We start from the raw sequence: 19,526 nt of genomic DNA, 5'->3' as shown, positions 1-19,526 counted from the left end.
ATTGCAGTGTTTTTGGTGTATGCTAAGGATTGATCGAGTTAGGGATGGTTCATGGCACCTTAGAGTTTCTGTTCTGCTATTCTTTTTAGGTGGGTATTTAGGTTGTTCCTTGAGCATTTTCAATGCATTTACAGTTGCTGGATGTGTTGTTTAGGGATTTACTCTGGTGTAGGAGGATATTTTAGTATTAGTTTTGGCTTTTTATATGGAGGCATGATGGGTGGGTAGGTGTTGTTGACAGTGGAAGTTATTGGCTTGTGTTTCATTGTTCATGGTAGATGTGGTCTGATGGTGTTGTATTCGCTGGGTTTGGTGGTTTTTACAGTGGAGTGGGTGATTGGTTGGTGAGTGTTGATCTGTTGTGAACGTTTCTCTTGAAGGATGGTGCCTTTTAATAGAGCTTAGTGTTGGATTGTGGGTTGCATCGTTGTTCTAGTTTGGTAGCGGTTCCTTCATCAAGTTTTCTCTTGGGTTGTCCGCTCGGGATTTTTGGAAATCTTTTGATGCCTCTGTTCGCTTTTGGTGATTCTGTTTGCTTAGACATTGTCGAGGAAGCCTGTTCGGTTGGATCTGTTTTGTTGATTTCTAGTTTTTGTACGTTTACATGGCTGCTGTTTCTTGCTCGTTTTGGTCGGTAGTGCTAGTTTCTCTTGAACAACCTTTATTTAGGTGATGGCGATCTTTGTATGTCTGGCTTTCGTTTCTGGTCTTTTTGTGTGTTGTGTTTTCTTATGTTGTGCTCTTTTCCTCCATCTAGTTTAGGGAGGTTTTTAATGAGGCACATAAGTGTACGTCGACTCTTGATTGATATAAATCTTCTTTCATATAAAAAAAAAAGTATGCGATGTTGTAATGGGATTTCTAACTCCCTTGCAAAAGCTGGTTCGTATAATCTCATATGTTTTAAGTTTGATATTCTTTAAGGGATGAGTTTTACTATGGAGAATTGCAAAACGTCATCGCTGTCTCAAGCTCCCGATCTTAAGGCTCTCTATATTCATTTGAGTCAGTGATATTCAATTTATCATCTAGAATTATTGAGTAATCTCAATAATAAAAAAATATTCTTCTTTTTAAAGAATCAAAATTCGAACTAAATAGTTGACATTCGAATCATAAACCCCAGATATGTTACTTACTCTCGGTTGGTATGTTAAAGCTTCCAGCAAGTCCCTTGTATCGTCGTTTATAGCAGCTATGTCTAAGTCTCTGTCTTAGTAGCCAATATAGTCCAACCATGTATATGACTGGTCCAAGCCCTTATAGCACATGCATAAGATCAATGTTGATGAAGCCTGCTCACTGGCGGACAAACATCCCGCTATTGGCATTCTTGCTTGGCATAGCCATGGCTTGGTGGTGGCCTGTCACGTTATCCCCCTCACTGGTCCTAATGATCGTGGAAGCGGTTGAAACGAATTATTCGCAAGTATGTATTGAGAGTGATGCTGGGAATGTGGCACGTCCATTGCTCTCTCTCTGCATGTGGATATGTCCGTGGTTGGTTTCCTCCTTGATGAACTCGGACGTTTATTACGTAGGCAAAGTTCTATTAGCGTCCATTTCATCTGTCGTTCCATCAATGCTGTTGTACATGAATTTGTTCACTATGTTTTATCGCTTTTCAAAACCTCTTATTATGCATATGATTTCCATTCAGATATTTCGGATATTATCTCAAACGATGCCGACTAGATGTCTTCTTTAGAAAAAACAATTAAAAAAAGAGTTTTTTCTTAAGAGCGTGACATGAGAACCAACACAATAGTAAAAAAAGCAACAAATCGAAGAGTCAGTTCTTACATTTTGAAACACAACAAAAATAGCAGCGGAAGAAGCGCATATTCGAAGGCATAGAGGGATGTTTGAAACGGGAGCTCGCTTCTTTGCCTTACGAAGAAAAGATGTAATCCGAATTATAATTATGAGACGCAAGAAATTTTAAATTTGTCTAAATTCTATCATCTCCGTCATGAACAACGACAACACCAGTGATAATCCCGATCCCGATCGCCTAGACCGTGTCTATGATGGCATCTATGATCTTTTCCACTTCGGTCACGCTCGCTCCCTCGAACAAGCTAAGACATCGTATGTTTTCCTCCCTCTTTTATCCACTTTCTTAACTTTTAATCTACATATATTTCTGGGTATCTTTAAAATATTCCATCAGTCCCATTTTTCTGATGTTTCTAATTTCTGGGATTTGATTGGTTTTCCACACTACGGCAAAATAGAGATTTAGAGGCGTTTTATTACTCTTATAGCGACGTTTTTAAGCGCCGCTAAAAGCACTTGCGGCGATAGAAAAAATGCCGCAAAAAGCGCCGGCAATACCAGTGCCGCTAAAATTCGCGGCGTTTGAGAACAAAAAACGCCGCAATAGGTCAAGATCTATAGCGGCGTTTTTGTAACAAACGCAGCAAAAGGTCGATACCTATAGCGACATTTTTGTAACAAACGCCGCAAAGGGTCAGATCTATAGCGGCGTTTTTGGAACAAACACCGTAAAATGTTAGTTATATAGCGGTGTTTCCCGAACAAACGCCGTAAAATGTCAGATATATAGCGGCATTTTTGGAACAAACGCCGCAAAATGTCAGATCTATAGCGGTGTTTTTTTTAAAACAAACGCCGCTAATTATCTTTCTTTAGCTAAGATTAGTTGATTTTGCATATTTCATTTCTGCTCTACATCACCTAAATTTAATATCATGTAGATTTATCTAATTAACAACACAAGTTATGCAGAAAAAGACTTAACAAAATGAATTAAATTTTATAAACATTAAAATTAAATGTAACGTAGTTTTACATTGTTCTCTAGAATTTATTCTAGGTTCTTTCACCTTTAATTAAAAAAAATATTGTTCACTAGAATTTAGTCTTCATTGCTCCTTCTAGAGTTTTGATAATTCGAATGCATCTCTTGCTTATCTGTTCTATTGGATCAATTCCAGCAACTCTTCCTGCAGTGACAACATTGGCATTATGTTGCACAAACTTTTCCTTTTGTAAGGTATTCTGGCAATATCTACATTGCCAAGTACCAGTTGGAACGCGTGGTAGGGATATACACTCTGCAGCCATTAAAAATAGCATGAGCCCAACACGAATTTGTACTGATTACAAACTAACAACTAAAGTGACATTTGCGTGGTAGGGATATTTCACAATCTGTTTGTATGGAGAAAGCAAGAAAAATGCATTTCCCAAAATTCCATTGGTTCAAAATACGTGTAATGAAAAATGTTGCAAAATGCACAAATCATTCTAAATTGCCAAAAGCACAAGGAGATCATAACTATGTAAAAATAAGTCCCAAAATGGGTACAAGATAGTAACTAACTCTCAACTCTCCAAATTAGGTTCAGTCGCAAGTCAAAGAGATAGGGTAAAGGGGAAAGGAGGAAAAAAAACTCCTGAAAAGCAAGTTATGTTCACACATAAATCACTCCATAGAATTATTGCATCCACAAATAATCAATTTCACTTTGCAATAAAAAATATCATTAAACACATAGGTAATTAAACAACTAGAAAATGACAATAGAAAACTATTTTGCCTTCACTAGAGCCTTCAGTTAAGAAATGCATTATGGCCAACTAAGAGCAAAAGGCAAAAGTCTCAACTTGAGGCAAAAGATTCTATGTAAGACTAGTTACAATTTCACAAAATTTAGAAGTTCATGAGGGGAAAAACCAAATAAGTTTAGAATTTAGAATATGGTTTGGCATTCCCTAAAAAACAGAGGTGAGAGTTACTTTCTATACTGACATTGCTTAAATGCATCCAACACATTAATTATTATACAAACAATTGAATCCTGAAAAGTTGCCGATGAAGAGAAAACCCAAGAATAAAGTTGAAAACTAACCTGCGTGAAAAACCCTCGAACATGTATCAATTATTATACCCCATTTGATGTGTAAATGTTTTTAAAAACTGTAAACAAAGGAAATGTTAAAATAACACTCATGTTCATAGATACATACACTAAATGCACCAAGTCATTATTATAAGAATTACAAGATAAAAAAAGACCAAAAACAACGAGGTATTGACAACTAAGACTGAGCAGAAACTTACGACGACTAGAAAAACCAGCATGAGCTTCAAACAGTGAGGGGCTTATCCGTGCTCTTATAAAACAACAAAAACAAAAAATCAGAGAATTTATGATGCAACAAAGTCATTGGGAAAACGAAGAGAAAAGGGTACCTCTGAATTGCAGCAGGTGCACAATATTCCAAATCCCCTTTTATAACCAACAAGCATTTTCTGTACCACATCAAATAACCACTTAGTAGACATAGTTGAAATAGATAAATCTTACGTTTAAGCATATTCACACAAACCTGTCCACAAACAGAATAGCCTAATTCAGTCCCGTCTGGCAACCCATCTTCCTCAAATACCAATTTATGCATCCTCATATCCCTTCAAAAGCAGTATGAAGGAGATTAATTCATATACAGTATCAACAAAAAGATAATGCCAAACGTAACCACCTCAACTATAATCAGCAGAGTGAATATCAAATGTGTAAACACAATACATAAACTCAAAACTAAACTTACTTTCTAGTTACTCTACCCTAACTCTTAGCTTGTGATGAATTGCATTTTAAAGCACTCATTGGAGACTTTGGAAACACAATTGGCTTGGGTGATCTGAAGTAAACCCAAAAATAAAACAAAAATAAAATAAGCGGGTGAATGAGTTAAACTTCAATAGAAATATCTTATCTTTAATCATGCAGATAAGAGAAAAATGATACTAACAAGCAAGTAAATGCAATGTGGAGACTATCTCTTTACATTTAAATCTAAAAGCTAGCATGCAAATTTCATAAGCTGCAAATATAACTTCCAATCCACATTCATACAAATTTGCTACTCTTTTATCGGGAACAATCATAAACCCCCTCAATACTCATAAATTTGATGAAAATTTGCATTTGCATTGCAAAAACACAAGATGCCAGAGCCCTTGATTATTTCCCGAAGGCCATTACTCCCTGAAGCTCTTGTAATGAAAACATTACTACAAAAACAACTCGAAAGGGTTCAATGCCTATACAATTATGTATGTAAAAATGAAATACTAGTGCTTTTCGCAGAACGAAAACCCAATGCTCTGACAGTGAAAAAATCATTGAAAATCAAATTTTACCCAAAAATGAGAACCACTAAAGAAATTTGAAAAATTATTTTTTGGGGGTTAGAGGAAGACGACAACGTTAGGGCTTAGTTGAGGTTTTAGAAAGTAAAAAATGAAATGAGAAAAGAAGAGATAGAATATAATAGAATAGACATTTCGATTCTTCTTTCTCAAGCACCATAAATTTTCAAGTAAAACAAACTAAATAGGGTTTTCGAATGCAAGCTTTTCAAAAACAAAAACAAAAACCTGAAAAGCAAAGAGCGCCATTGGTTCAACATCTTGGTGTTGGTGCGTGGAGCGATGGTAATATGCTCGGCCTCTTGCTCACAATCAGTCAACTTGAAATCCAGTGAGTTTTCCGAATTCGCTGGACCCGTCTCATCTCTAACCAATACAACTTGCAAATTTGGCACAAGACATGCTTCTCTCCCAAAGACAAAATGTCAGCAGATAGTAACAAAAAACAAAAAAAAAACCCATAAAAAGGAAGTAAAAATTATAATCATTAGAAAAAGGAGAAACCCTAGCAATAACAAGAACAAAAACATTGAATGAACCGATCGATTTTCCTCCAAAGTTTAAACTGAACATATTGAACCCACGTGAAATCAAATAAACTAATAACGAAATTAGGGCCACAAAATGATTTAAAAAGAGTGCAAGAAAAGGAAAGGCAGAAACCTAAGTTTTCTAGAGTAAAAAAGAAACATAGAGAAAGTTCGAGCAAGAGAATGAAAAAATAGGTGAAGTGGGAAAAATAGGTGATGTGAGAAAAATGAAAAAGGGTTAAAGGGGTGTGGGATTTAAAAATTGTAAATTTGCGGCGTCTGTAAACAAAAACGCCACTAAAGTAAGACTCTATAGCGGCGTTTGTTCTAAAAACGCCACTAAAGTTATGAGTCTTTAACGACGTTTGTATACAAACGCCACTAAAGTACGATTCTATAGCGGCATTTGTTCAAAAAACGCCACTAAAGTACTAGTCTATTGCGGCGTTTGTATAAAAAAGCTACTAAAGTACTAGTCTATAGCAGCGTTTTTATAAACACGCCACTAAAGTACAGTCTTTGGCGGCGTTTGTATAAAAACGCCACTAAAGTACTAGTTTTTTGCGGCATTTGTTCTAAAAACGTCACTAAAGTACATTCTTTAGCGGCGTTTGTCCAAAAACGCCATTAAAGTTCAAGTGTTTTGCGACGTTTGTTCTAAAAACGCCGCTATAAACCCATTTTGCTGTAGTGCCATTTTCTTTTTTGATTATATATGTGAATAATTTTTGCGAAACTTTAGGTTTCCCAATACATATTTAGTTGTGGGATGTTGCAATGATGAAACAACCCACAAGAACAAGGGTAAAACTGTTATGACCGAAGCAGAGCGCTATGAATCCCTTCGCCATTGCAGGTATTACTTCTTTCCATAACTCTCAACCATAATACTAAATTGTGGTTGCGGCTGCAATGTTATGGTTGTGGATTTGCCGACTTTAGGACCAATTTATTTCTTAAAAATAACTATATTTTTAATTTGCGGATGCGGTTGTAATGCTACTATGACCTTGAAAAACAATATTTTGCAGTCATTATGTCGCATTGCAGCCGCAATTTAATACTATGCAGTTTTAACCTATTCTAGTTTCTATATTTAAAAGCATTAAAAGGAAAACCACAACTAGGATTAGCTCATTTGAAGAACACTTTGGTTGTTGTCAACACACCTTTTCGTCCTACTAGGATTCAAACTCCTAAAAATAGGATAGAATTTTGCTAGGATTTAAACTCCTAAAAATAGGATAGAGTTCTACTATGATTTAAACTCCTAAAGATAGGATCCACAAGCACTATAAATAGCAATTGTAACTCACTATTGTAAGACACGATTTACAGACAAAATACAGAGGAAAACACGGAAAATACAAAGGCAAAGCTATTGTAAACGATTCGAAGTAATAAAGGTGAAAGCTTTTTTTATCTTTCGTTTGTTTCTCTTTACTCTTCACTTGCATGCGTTGTTAATCGTGTTTTCCTTTGGAGAACCCCAAAGACAAATGTTTAAGCCGATGACCCAGAGGGAGTTTTTTCGAAACTTTGATTTCAGATCTACGCTCCCTAGAGGCTATTTCGTAAAAACAAATTACATTTTTGGAATGAGAGTACGAAAATCTATCAAAAAATGAAAACTTTTTTTATTTTTGCTGGTTTTAATTCAATGTTCTTTGACATTTACCCACTTAATTTACATTCCTTTCATTTTAATCCCTTAATTAGTTTTTATATATATATATATATACATACTTGCTAATTTTATTTTTAATTTATCACTTTTTTAATTTTTCTCTATTTATATACGTTATTACCCATATATATATATTTATTTTCTTTGCATTTTTATTATTACTATTATATTTATTATTATTTTTACTATTATATTTTCCTTTTATTCTACTTATTTATATTATATATGTATATTTTTTATATTTTATTATTATTATATTTTTTACTTTCTCTTTCTTTTTATTATTCTTGTATTATTACTTGTATTATTTTTATATTATTTATTTTGTTATATATATATATATATATATATATATATGCGTATGTTCTTTTTAAATATTTTAGTTTTTATACCTATTATTAATATATATTTGGTTTTTTTTTATTTTAAGTGTTATATTTTATAATATTATACATATATTTTTCTATTAATTTTCTATATTTTTTTATTATCATTATATTATATTTATTTTCTTTTTTTATTGATATTATTGTTGTTATATATACAATTTACTATTTATTATATATATATATATTCTACACAAGTTAATTATATCTACCTACTTTGTCCCCACCCCTCATCATTTTTTTCTTCCTGTCAATTATACTTCACCAAACCTTACTTTCTTTTCTTCCCTTTTCGGTGTGCTTGTTTTTTTAACTACTTATTATCATTATTAGTATTGTTACTATATATATATATTGTAATTATCTTTATCTGTTTTTTTACCATTATATGTGTATATGTTCTTTTCGTCATTTAATTTATTAATTTATATATATTTACTTTTTTATTTATTTTATATATATATATATATATTATTCGTACTTTGTTATTATTATTTTATTTATTTTCTTTTTCTTTTTCTTTTTTTATATATTTTTTTATTTGTTTTTTTACTTACTATTTTATCTTTGCTTTCTTCATTTTATCATTTTACTTAATTTGTTTTCTTTTCATTTTAATTTAATTAATTAATTTCTTACAATTTTATCTAACATGGCTTTTTTACTTTCTTAAGGGTACATTTTCAATCAATCAAATGTAAGTTTTGGATCGTTATTTTACCTTTCAATTTAAACTTTCAACTTTCTTAATTAAAGACAACTGGAAATTACATAGTACCGAAAGGGCGGTTCAAGGGTGCTAATCCTTCATTGACCGTAACCGACTCCCAATCCATTTTTCACGTCGAAGCCCAATTACGGGGCACAACCGAAAAACGGTTACGACAGCTGAAGACACTCAATTTCGACCGCATAAATTATAAATTATGATATGTATATAATATTATATAATAATTTATAATACACATTGTTATTTACATTTTATTATTTATGTCTACAGGCCTAAATGTTATAAATCCCAGCAGACACATGTGCAACCCACCACGTGGCCCATATCCAACAGCAACACACGGCAGCAAAACCCTAGAGCTCCATCAGCACCGTTTCCAAGCAAGCAAGTCTCCACGATGCTGTTTCCCTCAACGACTCTTCCTCACCCACGCCTCCAATCTTCACGCCGGTTTTCTCGGTGCCGTGAACTCCTCAACATCAAACAACCATCAACGACGTGACTCAGAGGGATTCATTCACAACCAACCAAGCAATGATTTAGTCCAAGTAAAATGCTAAGAAGTCGGGACTAAGACTAGTATTCTTAGACTATAAATATAGGTAATCAAACACACTGCAGGGGGGTTGTACACGATTTTGTAGTGGAAATACAAGAAATATACGAGTAAAATCCCAAAAATATTCAGAGCATTCGAAATCCTTTTTTTTTCTCTGTAAAAATTCGATTAGAAAATCACTAAGAAAAACGGTAGAGAAATCATACGAGCAGAGAGGTTACATACGGGATATACGACGTGGGATTTGAAGTAAGGCAAAAAAATACATACGAAAATACACAGGAAAGCGAAGAGGCGAAGACGAAACAAAGGGTAACCCGAAAACTTACCGTTTTCATTCACAATGATCGAAAACTATTCTTGAAAATCCGAAGATTCGAAGCACGCCCAACACGAGGAACGACATACTCCGTCCATAGCTCGATCCAACAATTCAAACTCACATACTCAAGGTAAAATTACCAAGATTTTCTTTCTTCTTTCTCGTGTTGAAGTTCGAAATGTGGCTACTGCAGAAAATGATGTTTATGGGTAAAAACCCTTTAAATTGCATTTCATATGGGACCCACGAGCTAATATAGGGGTATTTGAAAAAAAAAACATAAGAAGAGTTGGTCTTCTTTTGTGTTGACCCAGTTTAGCCCAACACTGAGCAATGAAAATAAGCGCCCGATGCAAGTTCCTTGATTGATTTTATAACTCTATCTATTTTAAATATTTATGGTTTAGTTCAATATTACCTCTGAATGATGCTTATACTGTTTTTGTTCTAATGAAAGGATTTTACTTGGATATTCATACTAAACCCATACTAAGAAAAAGCAGAACTGGAATTTTCATACCCATCACCCTGTTTTGGATTTTCTAAGGATTAATCCATGATTTAGCCATGCCATCTTTTAATATCATTCATTTTGGTCCTTTTATTTTATTTTATTTTATTATTTTATTATTTTACTCTTTTACTAACTTTTATTTTCTTTGGTATCTATTTTATTTTATTATTATTATTATATTAATATTTGTCTCTTTTTATATTTATTTTTATTTTACAATCTAATAATATTTTTGACTTTAGGGATATTTTTTCAACCAATCAAGGGTGAGTAATTTGAATCAGATAATTTAAATTTTAATTTTCAATTTTCGCAAATAAAGACAACCAACAAATTAATTGGTACCGAAAGGGCGGTTTAAGGGTGCTAATCCTTCCTTGACAGTAACCGACTCTCGAATCCGATATATCTCTGGTAAGACGCAGATCAGATAAGAAATAAGGTATCCTATCAACCCACTTTTCGTAAAATAAATGATCGGTGGCGACTCCAATCCATATTTTTCAAGTCGAAGCCCAACTCTAGGGCCCAACCGAAAGACGGTTACGACAGCTTGGCGACTCCGCTGGGGACAGGTAAGTGAGTCAGGCCGAAATTAATTTTCGGTTGTCTTTTTTTTAGCAAAAATTAAATTTAAATTTTTTTATTCGATTCCAATTATTTATCTTTGATTATTTTTTTTCAAATAAATAGTTGTACTAATATTTTTTCAATGATTTCATATTTTTGGAAAAAAATTTCATCTCAGGCTCTATACTCGAGCTCCAAACTCTTTTAAGTGGGGGGTGAAAGCGACGTCTTCGTGTGAATTTATTCACCGTGCGGGCCTAGCAAGTAGCCTTCAGGATTCATATACCTTATGTCTTCGTGTGAACTTATTCTTCGTATGGGCATAAGGGAATGTTTCCTCTCGAGTTTAACTTAGTCCACACAAGCTTGTAATGGGCTTAGGACTAAGGGTCGGCAAGCCCAAGGGGGCACCAGCAAGGAGAAATCGAGTACCTTTTTAGAATCTAAACCGGGAGAGTACAGGGAATTAGAGCCCACCCCAAAACCTCATTCCAAACCCTAGACTGTTTTGTTTCCTGCTTTATTTTCTATTCAAAGCATGCAAACTAGACAAATATGCGGTTAGGATTTGTTTAAAATTAGCATGCGGGATAGAAATCATGTCCGAGTAGGAATATTAAGCATGTTCGGGTAGATATCATGTGGGGTAGGACTTTTATTTTTCATGATTATTTTTTATTATTTTTACCTCACTATTTTTTTTCTCTTTCATTTTATTTTCATCATTTGCATCATTTAAAAGAGGTGTTGATCCACCAAAAGCGTCTTTGCTAAACATGAATAATCTGCATTAATGGACAAAGGGGTTGTAATACAAGAGATGAAAATACAGAGGACAGTCTACAAGGAGACTATGTGTCACATTTAATCCAGAAGATGTGGTGCTCGCAATTGAAGAGTACATCACTATATTGCATTATAAAGGACTCAATGAATCGGGTCTACATCAAGCATAATGAAAGTCTATCTTTGAAGAACTGACTGGCAGAAGTTACAGGGGCAAGATGAAGACCACTGATCTTAGAAGTCACTTCAAAGAAGACAATGGAAAAATGATAACTGAAATTGGAGACCATTGTTGACAAATTCAAAAAATAGACAAATGGACTTCACATAGTTCCTATCAATTAAGGGCTCCAATGATGTATTCGTTGGGAACAGGCTCAACAAAAGATAAATGCCGGAGGTGCAGTCCTTCGAGACTTTTTTTGGGGCAAACAACTCGTCATTTACACGGTTCATCCAGAGAAGCCAGAGCGGTTCGAAAGGTTATTCAACTGGTGACGGATGAAGGCGGAAGACTAGTCAACATGTCAGAATATTTTTTGTCTCTTAAAAGATAAAACACTTTTGTCCCCAATAAGGATTATTTCTAATAACAGACACATTTTTGGATCAATGCCTCGAACAATTCATGCATTTTTTGCATTTTGCATCTTAATTTTATGTTTAAGCATTTTCATAAACATGAAATTTCTTCATGGCGGATTCTATGAAGTGGTCTTAACCACATGACACCACATAGAAGCAAGTGAAACAACAACAAAAAACTGAAATCAGTACAATGGGAGCCCGATCAGCTTGTTGTATGACTAAGTCTGCCAGGATGATCTGAGAATAGAGTCCATATATCCTAAGGGCTACGATGTTGAAGCTGTTTGCAGTTGCCACATAGGATGCTCCAAACATTCCTCTGAGAACTATAAGGCGCTGAAGTGTAAGATCTAAAACCTGATGAATTCAGGGGCATAAACGACCGAAGAAGGGGGCATGGCATATACCATTTGCACTTAGAGGATTGTTTTGTTTAAACACGTCTCTAATCTTTCATCGTTTGCTTAATCTTTTAAAGGATTGAATTTATGCTACTTTCTAAGGTGGAGCAATTGAACAAATTCTAATCTTTAGTTCTTCGAATATTAAATGAATTAAGGATTCTTTTAATTCTTCAAGAATTATAGATTTTTGACATATGGCAAGGTTAGACCTTTCTTATCCTGTCTCAAACCCCAAAATAAAATACCTTGATTCTTTACCCAAAATAACTCATGGTCATTACCAAAAAGACCAAATTTTGACATTACCTCCCTTTGAAATTCTTTAACATTACATTTATCTTTTTGATACACCCACACCTTTCTTTGAGTCAATAAGATCACACCATTGTCTTTTTAGACTCAAAATTGACATTTTTACACCATTAAAATCCAAGGCATTGAGTTGTTCATTTGAACAGGAGCATTCTTCTAAATTGGGGCATTTCACAGATAGCCTGGACATTGAGACATCTGGGGAACAAAAAAAATCATTCGAAATAATTCTATCACGTATTAACCACAATGTTTCCATGTAAATAAGAATTAATCCTGAAAATCTATCCCCTTGGGGATACCTCTTCTGTGAAGACTTACATGTATAAAATGATGAACGGCTTCCTTTCTTTATCCCTTCACAACAGGAGAAAATATATATCCCTTGTGTCCCCTTTTGAGCCTATAGTATTTTTCTTCTGATTCAACCCTAACCAAGGATCACCCTCCACACTAGGGGGTAATGTGGAAGAAATCTGCTCACATGAGTGAAGACATCAATCCAAAGGAGATACCAAAAGGTGGACCAAATGGCAAGTGCGAAGATCCAATCAAGAACAAAAAAGAAAAGAAGCAAAAAAAAAAGAAAAAAGAGAAAAGAGAAACAAGAACAAAAGGAAAAAGAAATCAAAAAGAAAAAGGGACAAAAAGCACATGCAAAGATTCCCTAAAGATAAATAGCACATCAAGCTTCAAACTATGAGATTGATCAAGCACAATCATTCCCGAATCACTGAATCACTTCACTCGAAGATCATAGAGCATCAAGACAGAGAAACACATATGAGCAGATCCAAATTGAGCAAGACATGATTGAAGGCATAAAAATGAATTGATCCTTGGTTCAACACCCTGAAACACTTGTTTGGGCCTATTTACCCTTTTCTTTCATAACCATGAACCATGGCCTACATTACGTGCCTTAAAAGTCCCTTCTAATCATACATGGATTTCTAAACGCAAGAGACTATCTTCAGATTTCATCCCGCCCATCAGGATTAATCTTTGTTTGCAAAACACAATGTAATTAATGCATGGTAGAGAAAAATAACAAAGGGGGTTCAAGACGTAAATCCTGAATAACGTCTTGAAACCAAAGGAGGGTTCGAGTTGAAAACCTGAAAAGGTGGCTCGAATATAAAAATTGTGCAGCTGAGGGATCACACAAATTCCTTGATAAGGCATCTCACAATCCAAGTGTGACAACGAAGTTGGGAGTCAGAGAACACTTCCAGTAAAGAAGCATACAAGCTACCCCATCAAACCTTTGAGCATCAAATAAACAAAAATGTCAAACCTTTGACCAAACACGATAACCTGAGACTTTTTTTCCTTACTTGACCATCTCCCAAAGATAGCTTTGATCTTGGCACTTGTCAAATAGCTACAATTTATTGAAGGATTAACATTGTAATTAATTCATTGATATCCGATGAACTCTAGTTTTATGGTTCGTCTCAATTGTAAAATAGTGAAAGTGACAATATTTTCAAAACTTTGGATCAAACATTTTTCAAAACTCTTTTAATTGATATTTTCATAACTTTGAAAATAAAAGAGAAAGAAAAACATTTTTTTTCAAACAAGACAGTTTCTTTAGAGTGGATCTTGGTAAATGACATGTGACTCTTAGACACAAAACTCATGCTCATAATCAATGCTGAAGCAAGAAACGAGGAACATTTGGGGCATCTTTGGGGATTCAACATCCTAATGCAGATTATCAAACCTTTTTCAGGAGATAAAATATAACCAATTCATGTTACATGCATCTTATGCATACATTTTAGAGCATCATATTTATCATTTTTTTCACATACATTATTTTTGCAGCTTTTAGAGTCAAGTTTCGACTTCAAGACGAAGGATACTCGATTCAAAAACACCTTTTGATTGCCTAACTAAGCAGCAGGAAGCTATACTTCAACCAACTCGACAGATTGAAAGATCGACATTCATCTTCAGATTCAACATTTCCAATATAAATTTTATCTCGCTTGAGACATTCTCATTTAATGCATATGATTATCTCACTTGGGATTCCTTTTTTAAAACAGACTTTGTCTCACTTGAGACTGTTTTACTCGAAAGAAGATTTATTTCCCTCAAGATTGCTTTTCTTAAAAGAAGATTTTGTCTCGCTTGAGATAGTTTCCCTTGAAACAAATTTTGTCTCCCTTGAGACAGTTTCTCTTGAAAAATAAACTTTGAAAACAATTTTCCTTGAAACAAAATCTTTGAATATGTTTTCCTTCAAACAAATTTTGTCTCCCTTGAGACAGTTTCTCTCGAAACAACACAATTTGCTCGAGAGTATATTTCAACTTCACGACGGAGGATATCTAACTCGAAGCCAAACTTCACAATAAAGGGGTCTCCACGGTTTCAACTTCACGGCGAAGGGAATCGTGTCCACCCGCAACATACAATAATTGGATTTCAACTTCACGACGAAGGATATTCAAGTCAAGGCTCAACTTCACGACGAAGGGGCCATCCGCGATTTCAACTCCACGACGGAGGATATCGTGCCATTCAAGACAACACAAGTTCAACTTTACAACGAAGGGACGGCTGTTTGTCAACAAACAATTTCCCAATTTCAGAGCCAATTTCAACTTCACAGCGAAGGATATTGGACTCAAGACAACACAAGTTCAACTTCACAACGAAGGGACGGCTGGTTGTCAATAAACAATTTTCCAGTTTCAGAGCCAATTTTAACTTCACAGCGAAGGATATTGGGCTCAAGACAGTACAAGCTCAACTTCACAGCGAAGGGGCGGCTGACTGTCAACAAACAACTTCCTAATTTCATAGCCAATTTCAACTTCCCAACGAAGGATATTGGACCCAAGACAACACAAGCTCAACTTCACGACGAATGGGTGGCTGATTGTCAACAAAATTTCATTCAGAGTCAATTTCAACTTCACAACGAAGGATATTAGACTCGAGACAACACAAGCTCAACTTCACAGCGAAGGGGCGACTGACTGTCAACAAATAATTTCCCAGTTCCAGAACCAATTTCAACTTCACAGCGGAGGATATTGGACTCGGAACAATACTTAGATTTCAACTTCATGTCGAAGGATATCCAATTCTCAGGCTCAACTTCACGACGAAGGGGCCCTATACGATTCCAAATTCACAAACAGGTTGACCCAACTTCACGACGAATGAGTCATCTGCAACACATCAACACCAAAGTCTTCAAGTCGAGTTTCAGCTTCACGACAAAGTATCTTTGGCTAGAAGACGATCCATGAGCTACTTCCCAATACTCTGAGTTCGATTTCAACTTCACGAAGAAGGATTTCGTACACAGAATTTTCCAGTTTTGACTCAACCTCACGACGAGGGAGTCATTTCGTGATTTAAAAACCAGTTTCAACATCGAATTTCAACTCTACGACAGAGGATATTCGATAGGGACAAAATTTATGTCTTTTAATCTTTGCTCTATTGTCGTTACACGACAATGAGCAAAGAACGACAATAGAGCAAAGAGGGGTAGCTGAAGACACTCAATTTCGACCGCATAAATTATAAATTATGATATGTATATAATATTATATAATAATTTATAATACACATTGTTATTTACATTTTATTATTTATGTCTACAGGCCTAAATGTTATAAATCCCAGCAGACACATGTGCAACCCACCACGTGGCCCATATCCAACAACAACACACACGGCAACAAAACCCTAGAGCTCCATCAGTGCCGTTTCCAAGCAAACAAGTCTCCACGATGCTGTTTCCCTCAATGACTATTCCTCACCCACGCCTCCAATCTTCACGCCGGTTTTCTCAGCGCCGTGAACTCCTCAACATCAAACAACCATCAACGACGTGACTCAGAGGGATTCATTTACAACCAACCAAGCAATGATTTAGTCCAAGTAAAATGCTAAGAAGTCGGGACTAAGACTAGTATTCTTAGACTATAAATATAGGTAATCAAACACAGTGCAGGGGGGTTGTACACGATTTTGCAGTGGAAATATAAGAAATATACGAGCAAAATCCCAAAAATATTCAGAGCATTCGAAATCCTTTTCTTTTCTCTGCAAAAATTCGATTAGAAAATCACTGAGAAAAATGGTAGAGAAATCATACGAGCAGAGAGGTTACATACGGGATATACGACGTGGGATTTGAAGTAAGGCAAAAAAATACATACGAAAATACACAGGAAAGCGTAGAGGTGAAGACGAAACAAAGGGTAACCCGAAAACTTACCGTTTGGATTCACAATGATCGAAAACTATTCTTGAAAATCCGAAGATTCGAAGCACGCCCAACACGAGGAACGACATACTCCGTCCATAGCTCGATCCAACGGTTCAAACTCACATACTCAAGGTAAAATTACCAAGATTTTCTTTCTTCTTTCTCGTGTTGAAGTTCGAAATGTGGCTACTGCAGAAAATAATGTTTCTGGGTAAAAACCCTTTAAATTGCATTTCATGTGGGACCCACGAGCTAATATAGGGGTATTTGAAAAAAAACATAAGAAGAGTTGGTCTTCTTTTGTGTTGACCCAGTTTAGCCCAGCACTGAGCAATGACAATAAGCGCCCGATGCAAGTTCCTTGATTGATTTTATAACTCTATCTATTTTAAATATTTATGGTTTAGTTCAATATTACTTCTGAATGATGCTTATACTGTTTTTGTTCCAATGGAATGATTTTACTTGGATATTCGTACTAAACCCATACTAAGAAAAAGCAGAACTGGAATTTGCATACCCATCACCCTGTTTTGGATTTTCTAAGGATTAATCCATGATTTAGCCATGCCATCTTTCAATATCATTCATTTTGGTCCTTTTATTTTATTTTATTTTATTATTTTATTATTTTACTATTTTACTAACTTTTATTTTCTTTGGTATCTATTTTATTTTTTTATTATTATTATATTAATATTTTTCTCTTTTTATATTTATTTTTATTTTACAATCTAATAATATTTTTGACTTTAGGGATATTTTTTCAACCAATCAAGGGTGAGTAATTTGAATCGGATAATTTTAATTTTAATTTTCAATTTTCACAAATAAAGACAACCAACAAATTAATTGGTACCGAAAGGGCGGTTTAAGGCTATTAATCCTTCCTTGACTGTAACCGACTCTCGAATCCGACATATCTCTGGTAAGACGCAGATCAGATAAGAAATAATGTATCCGATTAACCCACTTTTCGTAAAATAAATGATCGGTGGCGACTCCAATCCACATTTTTCATGTCGAAGCCCAACTCCGGGGCCCAACCGAAAGACGGTTACGACAGTTGTAAATCTTTTATTCTTTAATACAAGAAGTTTGTTAGAACTTAGAATTGATATCGTGTTATTTGTTATTCATTTCTTACAGGTGCGTCAACGAAGTCATTCCCGATGCACCATGGGTTATCAATCAAGAATTTCTTGATAAACACAATGTCGACTACGTGGCTCATGATTCGCTTCCGTAAGTATAGACCGTGGTTGCTTGTTTTTTAGACTAATTTGTTCATTGTGAATGCTGCATTGTATTACATTACACATATAGGGCTTTTAGTTACTGAAAAATATACAAATACTTGGCATTCATCACATCATGTAGTCTTTATACTTTGCCACAATTTATTTTACAGCTACGCTGATGCCAGTGGAGCTGCCAATGATGTGTATGAGTTTGTAAGTTAATTGAGACATTTCTTTGTAGTTAATGCATTAGGTGCTCTATTAAACTTTTTTTTATATTAAAGTAAGCTCTCGTTCTTAGGTTAAAGCTGCTGGGAAGTTCAAGGAAACTAAACGAACTGATGGGATTTCGACGTCAGATATAATAATGAGAATTATTAAAGATTATAACCAGTATGTGATACGTAATTTGGACCGTGGATATTCAAGGAAATACCTTGGAGTTAGCTTCGTGAAGGTATGGTCTTGAATCCTAGTGAAAATGGAACTTTACCTTGAGATACTATATAGGCAGGGATGGACTGAAAGGGAAAATCGCCCCGTAAAAATTTCAAATTCTCATATATTTTAGATATGTTGTATTTTATATTAATAATCTATTTTTACTCCTCGAATTTTATAAGTAGCCACTTTAATATAAATTCTTGTATCCGTTCCTGTATATAAGGGCAAAACAAGTATAAGGAAGCTTGATTACCCTTTTTATTATCAATGCTTCTATATTGATGTTCCCATATAATATCAACAGGGAAAGAGGTTAAGAGTGAACATGAGACTGAAGAAACTACATGAAAAAGTCAAGGAACACCAAGAAAAGGTGGGAGAAAAGGTATATTCCCTCATTGCCATGACTATCTAGATCGATTATATTTCACTCTTCTTCAACGGTTAATGGTTGGAATCTAGTAGTTCACTGGAAGGTAGATGCACATCTTTTAATTTTTCATTGGAAGGTAGTAACATTTATGAAGTTTGTTGGAATAATAATTGGATGGAATTCTCTTACCTTTACCTGAAAATACTTGCAGATACAAACTGTTGCTATGCACCGTAATGAGTGGGTGGGAAATGCCGACCGCTGGGTCGCCGGATGTAACGAGTTGGTGGAAAATGCTTATCGATGGGTTGCCGGATTTCTTGAGATATTCGAAGAACGTTTCCACAAAATGGTAAGCAAAATCTAAGGAACTCTATTCTTATAGTAATGATAAGTGCATGCACATATAAACTTTGGGTGCTTTTCAGGGCACTGCAATCAGAGAACGAATCCAGGAGCATTTGATGAGGCAACAATCAAGGGGTTCCACATATCTACTGGAAATCAGTGATGAAGTTGAAGACGACGATGAGGAATATTATTATTATGATGATGACGAAGTTGACACTGACGATGATAATGAGAAATACTATGATGAAGATGAATATTATGACCAGAAAGACGAGAAAAAATGAAAATAGAAAAACAAAAT

At 34.9% G+C, this 19,526-nt stretch overlaps 1 protein-coding gene across 1 annotated transcript; it reads left to right on the top strand.

The window, feature by feature from the left end:
- The first annotated feature begins 1,972 nt into the window (after window positions 1–1,972).
- On the top strand, window positions 1,973–19,509 carry LOC120133111 (choline-phosphate cytidylyltransferase 1-like). Its single transcript, XM_039149764.1, has 8 exons — window positions 1,973–2,091; window positions 6,458–6,571; window positions 17,966–18,061; window positions 18,228–18,270; window positions 18,359–18,514; window positions 18,806–18,886; window positions 19,086–19,226; window positions 19,303–19,509. Exons 1-8 carry the CDS (start codon window positions 1,973–1,975, stop codon window positions 19,507–19,509), a joined length of 957 nt encoding a protein of 318 aa, XP_039005695.1.
- Window positions 19,510–19,526: the final 17 nt, after the last annotated feature.

The sequence above is a fragment of the Hibiscus syriacus genome, unplaced genomic scaffold, assembly GCF_006381635.1.
Source record: "Hibiscus syriacus cultivar Baekdansim isolate YM2019G1 unplaced genomic scaffold, ASM638163v2 tig00001732_pilon, whole genome shotgun sequence".
NCBI lineage: Eukaryota > Viridiplantae > Streptophyta > Magnoliopsida > Malvales > Malvaceae > Hibiscus > Hibiscus syriacus.
Note: the sequence above shows the minus strand (reverse complement) of the source record. Positions and strands in the feature narration are given on the sequence as shown.

Bases quoted from the DNA above. Each gene is read 5' to 3' on its own strand.
- LOC120133111 (XM_039149764.1), top strand. From the start codon at position 1,973: ATGAACAACGACAACACCAGTGATAATCCCGATCCCGATCGCCTAGAC. The intron at 18,271-18,358 runs GTAAGTTAATTG...TCTCGTTCTTAG, and splicing joins CCAATGATGTGTATGAGTTT to GTTAAAGCTGCTGGGAAGTT. The intron at 18,515-18,805 runs GTATGGTCTTGA...TAATATCAACAG, and splicing joins TTGGAGTTAGCTTCGTGAAG to GGAAAGAGGTTAAGAGTGAA.